The 12,997-nt window shown below is 41.0% G+C and overlaps 1 protein-coding gene across 1 annotated transcript; it reads right to left on the bottom strand.

The window, feature by feature from the left end:
- Positions 1–546: 546 nt before the first annotated feature.
- lin54 (lin-54 DREAM MuvB core complex component) lies at positions 547–12,757 on the bottom strand. The gene is made up of 14 exons (XM_044096732.1): positions 12,627–12,757; positions 9,770–10,509; positions 7,351–7,462; positions 7,138–7,268; positions 6,008–6,163; positions 5,673–5,874; positions 4,927–5,000; positions 4,636–4,833; positions 4,466–4,557; positions 4,255–4,326; positions 3,479–3,581; positions 3,252–3,389; positions 2,941–3,143; positions 547–2,430 (listed from the first exon to the last, which is right to left on the bottom strand). The coding sequence occupies exons 2-14, from the start codon at positions 10,478–10,480 to the stop codon at positions 2,229–2,231; spliced, it is 2,394 nt and encodes a 797-aa protein (XP_043952667.1). The 5' UTR covers positions 10,481–10,509; positions 12,627–12,757; the 3' UTR covers positions 547–2,228.
- Positions 12,758–12,997: the final 240 nt, after the last annotated feature.

Consider the following 12,997-nt stretch of genomic DNA (forward strand, 5'->3'; position numbering starts at 1 on the left):
TGGTGACATTAGAAAATTAAATCTTCAGGAAACTTTAGCTTCTTGCTTTTCACTTTGATATACGCACAAACATTCTTACCTGGTGGTGAAGAGTGTGTTGAACCCTGTTAACTAAATACAATGGTGACTACATATGAACCTCTGATTCAATATTTCTGTACATACAACAGTAAAAAAATAATAAATTGATAATATTGAAATGGGAATAGTATTTGAAATGAAGTGTGTCTCCATGTGATACTGGCCCATAAAATCTGCTGGAAATCCAAAATGAAGTAAGTTAAATCAAAACTGGCAAAGACAATTTCAATTTTGGGCAAAACACGTTACATGCTTAATCACAAGGCTCCTCTTGTTTTCATCTCTAATATTACCGTTCCTAAGTTATAGTGTGGAAGTTTGGGGTAACGCTTATAAGAAACAACTTACAACCACTGTAATATACTCTATTAGAATAGCTCACAATCTGCATTTTAGGGAACAAGCTCTTTTTGGAAGCAAACACAAAAATTATGGGATGTGGTTAAATATAAAACAGTTCTTACGTTTAAAACAAAAATCTGTTTACTTCCTGGAAACATTCAACAAATGTTTAGTGCGGAGAAGAGGAGGTACAATTTAAGAGGTCAACTTAATTATCAAAAAAAATAACACTGTCCGTACTACAAGGAGAATTATGTGTATCGTTTTGTGGAGTGTATTTGGAATGGCATCAGAGAGGAGTTGAAGCAAAGCACAAACAAGCAATTTAGCAAAGCAATACAAAAAAATTGAGAACTACTAATTGAGGAGGGGGTTGTACTGATGATAGAAATTGAAGAAATCAATAACCTTTTCTCTGGGACTGAGTTATAAAGTGTTATTAGTTGATATAATAACCTGAACTGTATCAAATATGGAAATAATACTTAGAAATTATCATGACATATACTGTAAAAGAAGAGTAATGGGAATTAGTTTTTATTTTACTTCTACCTACTCCTGTCTTTTTGTATTTCACTATTTTTTTACTTGAAATAAAAATTATGATACAGGGCAGAACTGAGGGCCGCATAGCTGAAGTAGAGAAGCCATGGCAACGGTAAATATTGGCCAAAGTTTTCATATTGGTGCGTCCCTAAAATAGATTGTTTGCGGGGAGGGCAACAGAAGGTGGCATGGGTTTATTTTTTTCTTTAACAAATGCAGCAAGTAAACCTGTGAAGCTACTTCCAAAACCAGAACAAAAGTTATCTTGGATGTGCACGTCCAATACGACTTTAACCAAGCGAGTTTATTTTTATTTTGGGTATCATTTTGCAAAGGTCTATTTAAATTCTGGGTATCTGAGCAGTGAGAACCTGTTACGTTTAACCCCTCCCGCGGTCGTCGCGCTTTTTAAAGTTAGCGTTAGCGCGCGAGCAAAACCAGCGGTATGTCGTCGGTAGTTGACGCCATAGCCGTGTCTCCGATTTGATGTAAGGAAACCGTCAGTTCCCGAAACCCCACGCGCAGGGTGTCAATTTGCTCTTTTACGACCGCGGGAGCGTTAAAACAAAATTTTAAGTCGGACGAAAACAGCTGGTGTAAATCCCGGTAATTTGTCGTTATGGCACGCAGGAACATCAGTCATGTGGATCTAATGTTTTCTCAAGTCAGCTGTGAGTTAATGTACAGTATGCGTTTAATAAAGCATAAAAGAGCACCTCGGGGAAAATGTGGAACTCTATCAGCCTAAGTGTGTTCAGTTGCTATGAGGAGGGATCTCTCTCTCTGTACACCTGTAGAAAATTACTGCCGCTGGAATAGCTTAGCCTAGTCTCGGTTAATAATCGACAGACTGCAGAGCTCTAAACCTTGCATATTAACACTCACACTTGATTACAAAGATTTGTTAAAATAAATATCAAAAAGATAGTTTGTCCACTAATAAACACAGATAAACTGTTGACATTAAAATACAGGGGTTCTTGGAAAACGTCAGGATGGCAAAAGAATAGAGTGTACAAAATAGAAACAGAGGCGAGGAGAGATCCGGAGAGCCCTTAGAGGGCAATAAATCGGGCTGAAGTTCATGTTTCGGAGGCAGTGTGCTCTGTCCTTTTGTTTTCCAGCTCAAGTCTATTAATGCAGCTTAACTCCAGCAGTCTGGAGGACCTCTCCGCTTGCAGCGTTTCCGGAGAGCAGCCAGAGGGCCCGGCTCTTTCCTTGCCCAAGAGTTTGCAGACAGCGAGCCAGAAGAGTTCGGCCTAGCAGTTGATGGAGGCGCAGTCTGTTTTAGCTTTCCCGGCGGAGCTGATTATGCTCATGAGGCAGTGTCCGAACTCCTCCAGGATCACCCTCTCCGCCTCAGCCTGAGGCTGACGAGTCTGTTCGGCCCGTTTGGCCTGCTCTAGTAAACACTCGCACGTCGCTTCCAGCACTTCTTTCGTCACGAACGTGTATGGCAGCCTGCGGGAGGAAAGAGAAAACAGAGGTTTAAGCAAAACGCCATGTTTGTTCGTGTTGACTTTTCTTCCTCAAGTTCAAATGTTTGCGGCGCTAAGATGGATTGTTATTTTACAGTGGCAGCTGTAGGCTAGGCGATACGGTATAAAGATTTAAATTAAATTAAAATTAAATCGCCTTCCATTATTTTACAAAGGTGACGATAAGGATTCTGGTTATTCAGAACGTCCATCACTCCTGGAGGAGACTAGAGAAGAAGGGTGGCAAGAACACACCCCTGGGGAACGCCATTTCTGATAGATCTTATAATGGCGACTCAGTTAAATTTTCAACTAAGTAACGACTGCTCGCAGCAGGAAGGCTCATAATAAACATTTTTAGATTGTGCATTTTTGTATATTACAGTTCTTAAAACTGATTTTGGATATGAAATGGCAAAAACACAAACAAAAAAACTGATGGCTGCAGTTCTATTTAAGTAAATGTTAGAAAAGGATGGAAGTGTTTGAGTACCTCCCGCCTCCACTTGATATAATAGGAGTCGTCCTCATCAGCAGGTCTGAGATCTGTGAGGACAGTTTGGTCTTGGCTGCCGTCTGCTGCTGGACCCTCACTTCTGCCGCGTCCGCCAGATGCATGAGCGTCTTCCTCTCCGGGCTCTCCTCAAAGTTTTTGCAACCGATGCATTTGCAAATGGACGAGCACATGATCTTTGCCTTCAAGATAAGAAAGAACTTAATTAAAAAGGAAAATAAAAAGGATTTTTTTTTCTCTCTTTTTTGAATGGGACTCCTGCCCGACTGCTGAGACGGAGGTACACGGACCTCATAGCACTCGCAGTAGTTCTTCAGGCAGCCCGACCGCTTGCAGTTGCAGCCTTTGCTGTGCCGGCGGTCCGACTCGCCCTCTTTGCCTTTGCCAATTTTAGGTTTGAAGGCCTCTGGGTTTCTGTCCAAGCAGGTCTGTATAAAAAAACAAACAAACTTCCTCTCAGTTTCCATCGAACGGTTTAAGCGACAGTATCCCTGCTGACACAGAACCTGGAAACTACCTTAATGGCTTTGAGTCGTTCCGTTTCGTGCTCCAGGTTGTTGAAGCAGTTGTTGCAGTTACAGTTATTACAAAACTCCCCGTTTGCAAAGCAGTCACAGTACCTGAGGGAGGAAACATGAGAAAACTTAATTTGATGCTCTGCATCTCCTTTAAAAATTTTTCGAAGGATTTTCTAAGGAGGACTGATTAAACAAAGATTAATTATGCAATATAATATGGAACGCATTGATAATGCATGTTCGCTCTCTTGACCAGTAAACATTAATTTAGTAAACAATACTTAACACTGGAAGACATTTTACATATCCTAGAATAAAATAATAATTAAAAAAAACAACCAAAAACTATAAATTAAACTAACATAAAAACCACAGATACCTGCAATCATAAATAACATGCATTATGATGTCTCTAAACAAAATTGCAATTCAAATCTTAATCATCAGAATGGAAATTGGAGTTCATATTACTTTGTTATGCGATTAATCGATCTTCAAAAACCACAATAATAACGAAAAAAACTTTGATTTTGTGATGAGGCAATTTAAACATAAAAATCTTAATCATCATTCAATGTAAAAAAAACAAAAAAATACATTAAAGAGCAACCATAATTGTGTAATTTTTTTCTCACTCATTGTTCCTTTTTACACCCTTCTCCAGATCTCGACAGCGATGAAAGCTCATTCGATTCTTTCCAAGATGTTGGACGAACCCCGACAGTGAACACATGACCCACTACAACTTTAATGAAGCCAAACCAGTCAGACTTACAGCTTGAGGCACTGGGACTTGGTGCAGTTGCATGGTTTTCTGGGTCTCGAGGTCGTCTCTGCTGCCGACACGCTTTAAAGCAATGGATCATATTAAAACACGGACAAAACAGAGAACAAGTATAGCTTCTAACGTCAGTAGAGATGGATTAAATACAATCTGTAAGCAATACGTATAAAAGCCAAATAAAATAAAAGCTGTCCTGTCTTACCCATTATAAGGGAGTTTGGCCTGAGTTTGGATGCTGCTGGACGCGGGAAAACTAGAGCTGCTGGCGAGCGTCACAAACTGTGACTGCTGGAGCTGCAACAAAAGACGTTACCGCATCAGAAATGTTCTATATATGCTTCAAGAAAACCAATGAAGAAAAGCCGTACTAACCTGTGTGACGTATTGTGCTGGAACAACGGCGTAACCCACATTGCTGCCACCGGGGGCAGATGTGAGGACGGTCCCTGGGGGCAGGTTGGTGAAGTTGGGCTGGATCTGGGGCAGAGGGGTGGCGGGCATGATGAGTCGCTGCTGAGTCTGAGTGGTGGTGACCACTTGTGGTGTAGACGTCAAGGGCTTGGGCGCCACCTACAGGCAGCAGAATGCAAGAGGACAGCTTAGGAACATTTCACAGACATAAACTGCCCCAGAATCCAGCGAATCATACAGCGTCTGCTTTACTTGTTTCATTGTTTGTGCTTGGACAACTGGGACCGACATCCTGACCGCTCCGGTGTTCACCACTAAAGGTTTACCTGGAAACCATAAAACACACACAGTAAGCTCCAGGCACGCTTTCCGAGAAGGGCTGTAATTAACGATTACTTTGGTAAGCAATTAATTGCCGATTAATCGGATAAGACAAAAATTGGCACATTCTGCAGAAGTCTCTGTGAAATATTAGAAAACATTAAATTATGCTAATGAGTAACTAAATTCCTTTTTATAAGAAAATAAACATTGATTAAAATACAAGATAGCATTCGTTTAATGAAGTAACTATTGATACATGTAGTTAGTTGCTACCTACTTGTTAGCAAATAAGAAATAATTAGTTGCTAGCAACAGGCAGTTGCTAACCATTATTTAGCAACTAACAATTTTTTGTATTATAGAATATTAATTGATTATTCTAATAACTAATTGATTAACCCGTTTTGAAATTGGCACTTTCTGCAGATTTTTCATTTAACCATTTAAGCCTTTTATAAAATATAAACAATACTTTAAATACAAATAAACATTTAAATTCCCTTTTCAATTCTTAAAGGCAGTCGTTGACTGTATTCTCCAGTTAGCACTGAATTTATTACTGAATTTGTTAATGATCATTTCAATAATCGATTAATCGTTTTCATCCTCATTTCCTGCCAACACAAGAAAGCTGGTTCTGAATTAGCAGAGGAAGCGGAAGGAGTTTAGTTTACCCGTGGGCACTGAGCTGGTGTTGGGAGCGCTGGGCTGCCCCGCCGCGCTGGCCGTGGTCGCCGTGACGAGGCGGACGTAGTGAAACCTGCTTCCCGGCACCTGAATCTGCTGCACGTTCGGCTGGGTGGCCAGAGGGATGATGGTCTTGAACTGGGAGCCGCCCACTCCTCCCACGGTGACAGACTGGACAGGCTTAATGTTCTGAGACGGTTCAGAAAGAAACCACAGAACGAGGTTTAAGGCGAATAAATGCGGGGGGTTATTGAGCAGAAAAAGGATAACCGGAATAAAAGGAGAGCAGAGGATTCTGCAGACATGCAGCAGGTGGCCTCACCTGCGCCGTCGTCTGGCTGGTGGCCACCTTGACTGGAGATGCAGGCGCCGACTGCTGGACTGCAAGAATTTGCTGGCCAAGTGCTACACTGACAGGCAAAGCTACTGACTTCTGACTGGTGTTGGACGGCGGGGAAGCCACTGACACCACGGTTACCTGGACGACACAAATAACATGCAGATTACATATTTACACATCAGTGTCTAAACTAGGTTTTATCTGAATCGAAAGCGATTGATCTTGTGCCCCTACCAGGCTTGGCATTGCTTATTTATTAAATTTTTTAAAAATGTTTGCATTTTTTAGGACTTTATAGCTGGTGTTCAGATACTTATCTTCCAGTAACACATAATTATCAAGTGATATTTTCAAATTTCCTGTCAACATTAAACATTTTTTAACTCAAAAACACAACGGGCCACTGGATGAATAACTGCCTACGCCCCAACCACAGAGGAAACGCCGTCATGTAAAAAAAAAAAATTAAAAAAAATAATATATATATATATATATATATCCATCCTGTTACACACATTTTGCCATCCAGTTATAAATAAAAATAATAATTAATAATCAGCGAATTAGCCATAAGCTGTATGGATGAAATGTAATAAACAGGACTGACTTTTTTACAAGTTTAAGCTTAGTTTATTTATTTTTTGCTGCAGATGCGTCCTTTGCTACAAATGATCAAGCATTCACTAAAGGAATGCTGTGCTTTTGCACTTTAGGCAATAAAATGTTCATTTTATTGTTTTACAAAGAATTTGAATTATTCACATCTTTTAAAGTATTTCTAATATTGCATAAAAAAGGCCTCGATGAAAAATCTGCAGTGTTCCAATTTTTTCCAATTTGATATATCACGATATATCCTTTTTTTTTTGCTCCTTTCCTAAAAAAAGGAGCAAAAAGGAATTAAATTAGCTCATTTGCAATTTGCTATGCATTTCCAATACCGAATGAAACAAGCAGACGTGGTTAGATGAAAAATCTGCAGAATGGGCCAATTTTTGCATCTGATTAATCAATTAATCATCAGAATAATCAATACCGGTCGTCAGTGCTCAGTGTTTAGCGCCGTCTTAAGCCTGAACACACTGAGCCCAGCAGGTCTCCCAGCAGCTCACCTTGCTGGGAGTCTTCAGTGGCGAGATGGCGATCTTTTTGCCAGGAATGCTCTGGATCGCAGTGTTGTGGGGCTCGGACAGCGTGATGGTTTTCGGCGACATCGCCGGAGACGTTTGTGTCACCACGCGCCCTGGAAACGCACCGCGGAGCGTTAACGCGGCAGACACGCATCGAATGCAGCAGGTAGTCGTGGCGTCAGAGGAGACGCTTACCCGCGATAACAGGAGTCACCGATGTCTGAGGGCTCAGGCCTTTGCTGTTGACCGTCTTTGTGATGATGAACTTGATTGGAGCAGTTGAGGATGCTGGTGTTTTCTTGGGGATCTAAAGGACGAGAGCAGTTAAAAATAAAGAAATAAATCAGAGTTACTTGCAGCTGATTTTTTTTTTTTTTTTTTTTTGAGGACCCCCGATAAAGAAAAAGGACAAAACTAAGACTTTTAAATTCAAATCTACACACAAAAATCTTGAGCAGAAAGTCATCATTCTTTCCAAACTTTCTGGTTTCTTTCCATTGCCATGGTAACTGGGACCACATCTCCTCACTGGCAGAGCCTAAAATACACCTTAAAATACACCCAATTGCTGTATTAAATCTCAGCCAAGTCCAGCAAGAGTTTTTCCAAATAAAAACTGACCAATATTCTCTTTTCATTTGCAGAGAATAGATGAAATATTGTTCTAGTTTTCTCCATTTGAGCCCAGAGTTTGAAAAGAAAAACAAGAAATAAAAACAGTTGAAGTTTTAGATCTACAATCCCAATGTGATACATATATAAGAAAGTAGAATGAATAAAATAATAGTTTATAGTTGAGTAAATAACTTTTTTTTTAATCACAATATTTTTGGTAACTGTAGTGTTTAAGTTCTGACGCTTTTGACTTTGGCCCACATGACAAAAAGTTTGGAGACACCAGATGTTTGTTAATAAATAAAAAAATTTTAAAAATCCTAATGCATTCATATCAAAAGTTTTTACACCAATATTACAAAATATATTCAGTGTCATTGAAACGAAAAGCATAGGAATGATGCAATGTGGACGTCTGATGTAAAAGGCACTCCAACAAGTATTAGCATAAGGGTGCACACACTCATGCTAACAGGCTGTTGCAGTTGTTGCTTTTTCTTCCTCTCCTCTAAGAGTTGTTTGCTTTTCAGCCGAGTCGCACAGGACAAAAGGCTGCACTACATGGGAGAAGGTTGCAACTCACAAACATCCGGCATCTTAACAGGGATCTAGAGACTTTCTGTAACCTCTTATGATTCGTAACCCTGTATGCTGGGCTCCATTAGGTGTTTGTTTACACAAAAGTCTACGGTTACTATACCCGGCAGGTCTGCATAAACCCTTGTTGGGTGTGAAAAATTATTTACAAAATGGAAGATGTTAAGCATATGAGCAGAGAAACTGTTTAATCAAAAATAGAGTTTAGATGCATGGTCTGAACCAGAATTATTTGCTTGATGGTCAGGTTTCTTTTTTAGGACCAATATAAACTGTAATGGAGAAGTGATGTGGATTAGACCGACGTGGTTTCAGTATGCATGGATTACTAATTTGGGTGTGCAGATAAGTCGACCCTGATTTCCTTATTTGATCGGACGATGCTTATATGTGGAACCGATCTTATCTACAACATGAGGACACGGATGTTGTCATGAATCCATCAAAGGGTGACAATTAAGTTTAAGGGTTTTTTTGGTGGCCTTTATTTGAAAGTGCCAAGACAGGAAAGTAGTAGGTAAAGAGAGAGAGGGAAGGCATGCAGCAAACGTCACCAGGCCGGGAATCGAACCTGCGACAGCCGCATCAAGGATTAAGGGTAGTGCTTAACCGCTGAGCCACCACAGCACCCTCAGTTAAGGAGTTTTAAAGATTGATGATTGGCCATTAAAATCCGCAATCGATGCATCCCTAGTAAATATCTTCTTTCGGCTCCTTTATATACACCTCAGCAGTTGCGTTTTGATTGATCATAAAATTGCGCAAACTGGAATTATGAAAATAAATTTGCTTAATGGAAACATGGCAATTTTGGGGGAAAAAATAAATAAAAATTGTTCTAGGAGGTTGTTTTTTTTTTGTTTTTTTAATTTATCAAAATTGGTGTATTTGGCAAAATTACAATGGAAACCCTTTTTCGCATCTCACCAATCTTATAAACAACAACTGGATGTTACTAAAAGAAAAGAAACAGAGCAAGTAGTAGGAGGATGACGTTGTAGCTTATTGTCAATGAAGCATGAAGAAACATTAATTCACGTGTGATTTTCATTGCGTTTCTTATTTAATGGAAACGCAGCAACTGCAAAATTGTGCTTTTTCACAGCTGACAGAACATCACCAAGGTTTTGTGCACGTTTGTAATGGAAACGCAGTTACTGATCGTAGAGTAAACTTTGGCTCGTCTTCAGTCAGTTGTTTCAGTCGTCACGACCTGTTGGTGTTTGTGTACAGTGCATTCACCACTCAGGTAAAAAAAAAAGGACAGGATTTTATTCTCCAACCAGAAGACAGAATGTCAGATTGGCTAACTCAGGTCATCGATACATCGGTAGCCATCTTAAATCCTCAGTTGGCGTCCCTTTCACTTGTTGTGTTATGAACACAAACCAAGCATTATTACCTGCACGGTCTTCAGCTGCTGGGCTTGTAACGTGGTCACCTGGTTGCCAGCGCTCCCCACCACTGGTTTCAGCTCTCTCCCACCAATAGTCACCACTTTGAACTGCGGCGTTGGAGACTTCGCGTCCCCTGAAGTCTGTGAAACCCCGGGTTTGCTGCCCGTGTGGGGCAACTGGAGCACTATTGGCTGCCCCGACTTCCCTATCGTCGTGACCAAAAGTTTCTGCCCTTCTTGTTTGATGACTTGGGTCGAGGCGGCTTTCGCCGCCTCCGTGGCTTGAGCCGAGGCCACCTTATTCAGAATAATCTGGTGGTTGGCGGCAGAAAAGGCAAACGGAGTCATGAGCTTCTGTGTGCCGCTCGTGGAAACCGTCGTCCCGGTGAGGCTGTCTGTAGTTTTGGTTGCAGCCGTGGAAGTAGCCAAGGCGGGCTTGATGGTGAACAAGGTCGACGAAGCGGAAATCGTGACGGAAGACTGACTCCCGGGGGCGGAGTCTGCAGATGCAGGGGTGATCACGGCCTGGACGCGCTCCGCCGAAGCGGCGTTGGAGCAGATGTTTAAACTTTCCGATGTCACAGGCGCGTCTGTTTCCATGGGGACAGGCGTGTCATGCGTGGGCTCTGACTGGGAGTGAGGGACCTCCTCTATCGCCTCCGTATCCATGATTTCATCAGGAAGGAGACTGTTGAGCTCTGGTGACACCACATCCATGCTTGCTGTGTCTTAGCTCTCCGTTAGACCTAAAAAAAAAATAATAATAATAATAAAACCAACATTTCTATTAGATGTGTCAAAAATGAGAAGTTTCAAAACAAGAGCAAAACTGAATGGGATACAAGTCTCTAATGAAACAAATCCATAAAATACCCAAAAAAGAAACAAGACAAAAACTGTTCATGAGTGAAGTTCATGGAAATATCTTGAAATAACCACAAGTCAATTTTTATTTTATTTTTTATTGCTGCACTGTCATGGTAATAAATTTTGATGGACGATAAATTGTCCCATAAGTTATAGCGATAATCGATAATATTGTTGTTTAGAGACCGTTTTCCAGTAATGTTGTAATGGCATAATAAATAAAGAACACATTTTCAAAGATTTATAAACTTTAAATTCTAATGAGCATTTAATGCTGGAACTTGTTTTAAATATGAGCAGAGATGTGCTTATTAAGGCCCAAGACTAAATGAGGGCGGCACTTAATTTCTATGGTTCTCTCATAAACCCTATTTCTATCAAAGATGCATTTTCTAATAGTTTTACATTCAAATAGCTTTTGTCTTTAGATGTCACACTTCGTTTGCATGGTAGCTCTTTTAATGTATTTATCTGCTAACTGTAGTGTGGTTTTTTCTTCTGAATTGCCTTGTGCGTAACGCTGTAATACGAAATGCCTCCCTTGCTTTGCTATGGTAACTGAAACAAAAACAATGGAGATGAAATTAAGAGAATGGTTCACCTTTCAACTATCAACTTCCGAACACGTCGTTTAATTCAACTGGCTGCGTGTAATGCAAATGTGCATCAACAGGATAGCAATGCACACCGCCTTTAACCAATGGAGGGTTAAACAAACATAAAGCTAGCCAAGCCAAAGCTAGCAGTGAGTTGACACCAAAATGCCCGCTTTGAGAACTTGACCTGTAATGTTAGCTGCCAGGGAAGGAAGATTAAATGAACGCAGTGATGAGCTGGAGGTACATTTGGACTCGAGCTGATTTTGACAGAAGCTGACAGCTGACGGTGGGTCCGCTAGGCCGCGCCGTTTATCTCCGGCGTATCTTTGTCTTGCCGCACTCTGCTCCACATTAATCCAGCGAAACGCTCATACATGAATTCCCCTCTGCCCTCCCCATATTTACTCCACACAGACACACTCACTGCTCGGAGTGATCCCATGAGCCTAGAAGGACAGCCAATAAACGCGGGCTGCATTCGTCTGTATTAAAAACAACCCAAGACGTGATGCCGCTTGGGGTAAAAGACTGGGGGGAAAGCGTCAAGCTCGTTGCGTTACTATTTCAGGCCGGAGTTGGATTTCGAAAGATCCGCCATTTTTACCTCGTCATCAACTCGGTTAGCTCTCCGGCTAACACTATCCATTTCATATTCTTCCCCCATTCGACTGCGACTTTTACAGAGACACCTCGTTAAAAAAACACGTAGAAACAAGGCTGGAAATGAATAAGAAACTTGTTGTAAATGTGTACTCAGCGATGCGGTATACTCTTTCTACACACTGACAGTGTAAACAAAGCTAGCTTTCATTAATTGCTCCTGTCACCTGAGAAATCCATTTAGAAGCAAACATTGTGTGGCACAATTCCAGCTGCTGTAACTATGTGTTTCAATATAACAGACTCCACTCTGTGTCTGATTCGACTTGTGCTCATCAGTAATAATTTACACATCTTGTATTAACAGGTCAGTCGCTTAACAGAACAAAAATCGCGTCACTAGACCGACCACAACCTGTCATTGTCCAGCTGAAGTGTTTACTTTATAGTAAGTTAATTAACCAGACGGTTCACAAAATACTAGCCGCATATCCTACATTGAAAAAAAGTGCCCCTTTTTCCCCAAAATTGTTTAAACATTCATCATACTGTACATGATCATTTCTAGGAAAACTCTGCGCCTTCCTGGCTATCTTTATGATCAGTAGCAGCAGCTTCATGAAGCCAGCCCAGCGGGCAGGAGAAACTGACTGTACTAGCGAAGTTGCTGAGCTGGCTAACCCGAGCTAGCTAGCACAACATTATACCTCAACATTATTTACATCCTTAACTTTGCAGCTTCCGGTGGGATACGCTGCAGCCAAGCGTAGAGAGGGCCAATATGCAGCCGTGCTTACCCGAGATTTTAACGCTGGGAAGCGTTTCCAGGTGTACCGAAAAAAAGGAAAAGGCGATTGTTCAAAATACCGCGCCGAGCGCCATTCCTCCCTGACATTTCACAGAGCGGCCACGCCCTCCACGTTCGACGTCACCGTGACACTTTGTTTAAAGGTACAGCGCAGTTTTTACTTATAACAGAAAAGCAATTAACGTCGTCACACGTCTTAGAAATATATAAAATCTAAACAGCGGTGATATTAAGCAGATTTTCTTTATAAAGAATTCAAATTAACACTTTAAAACCTATGAAAGTATAAAAATAGCACCAACAAGGATACTCCTAAACCTAAACATTTATGATGACGTATTGATCATACCATGCGTTCGG

Source organism: Gambusia affinis, linkage group LG17, assembly GCF_019740435.1.
Source record: "Gambusia affinis linkage group LG17, SWU_Gaff_1.0, whole genome shotgun sequence".
In the NCBI taxonomy this organism is placed as follows: Eukaryota; Metazoa; Chordata; class Actinopteri; order Cyprinodontiformes; family Poeciliidae; genus Gambusia; species Gambusia affinis.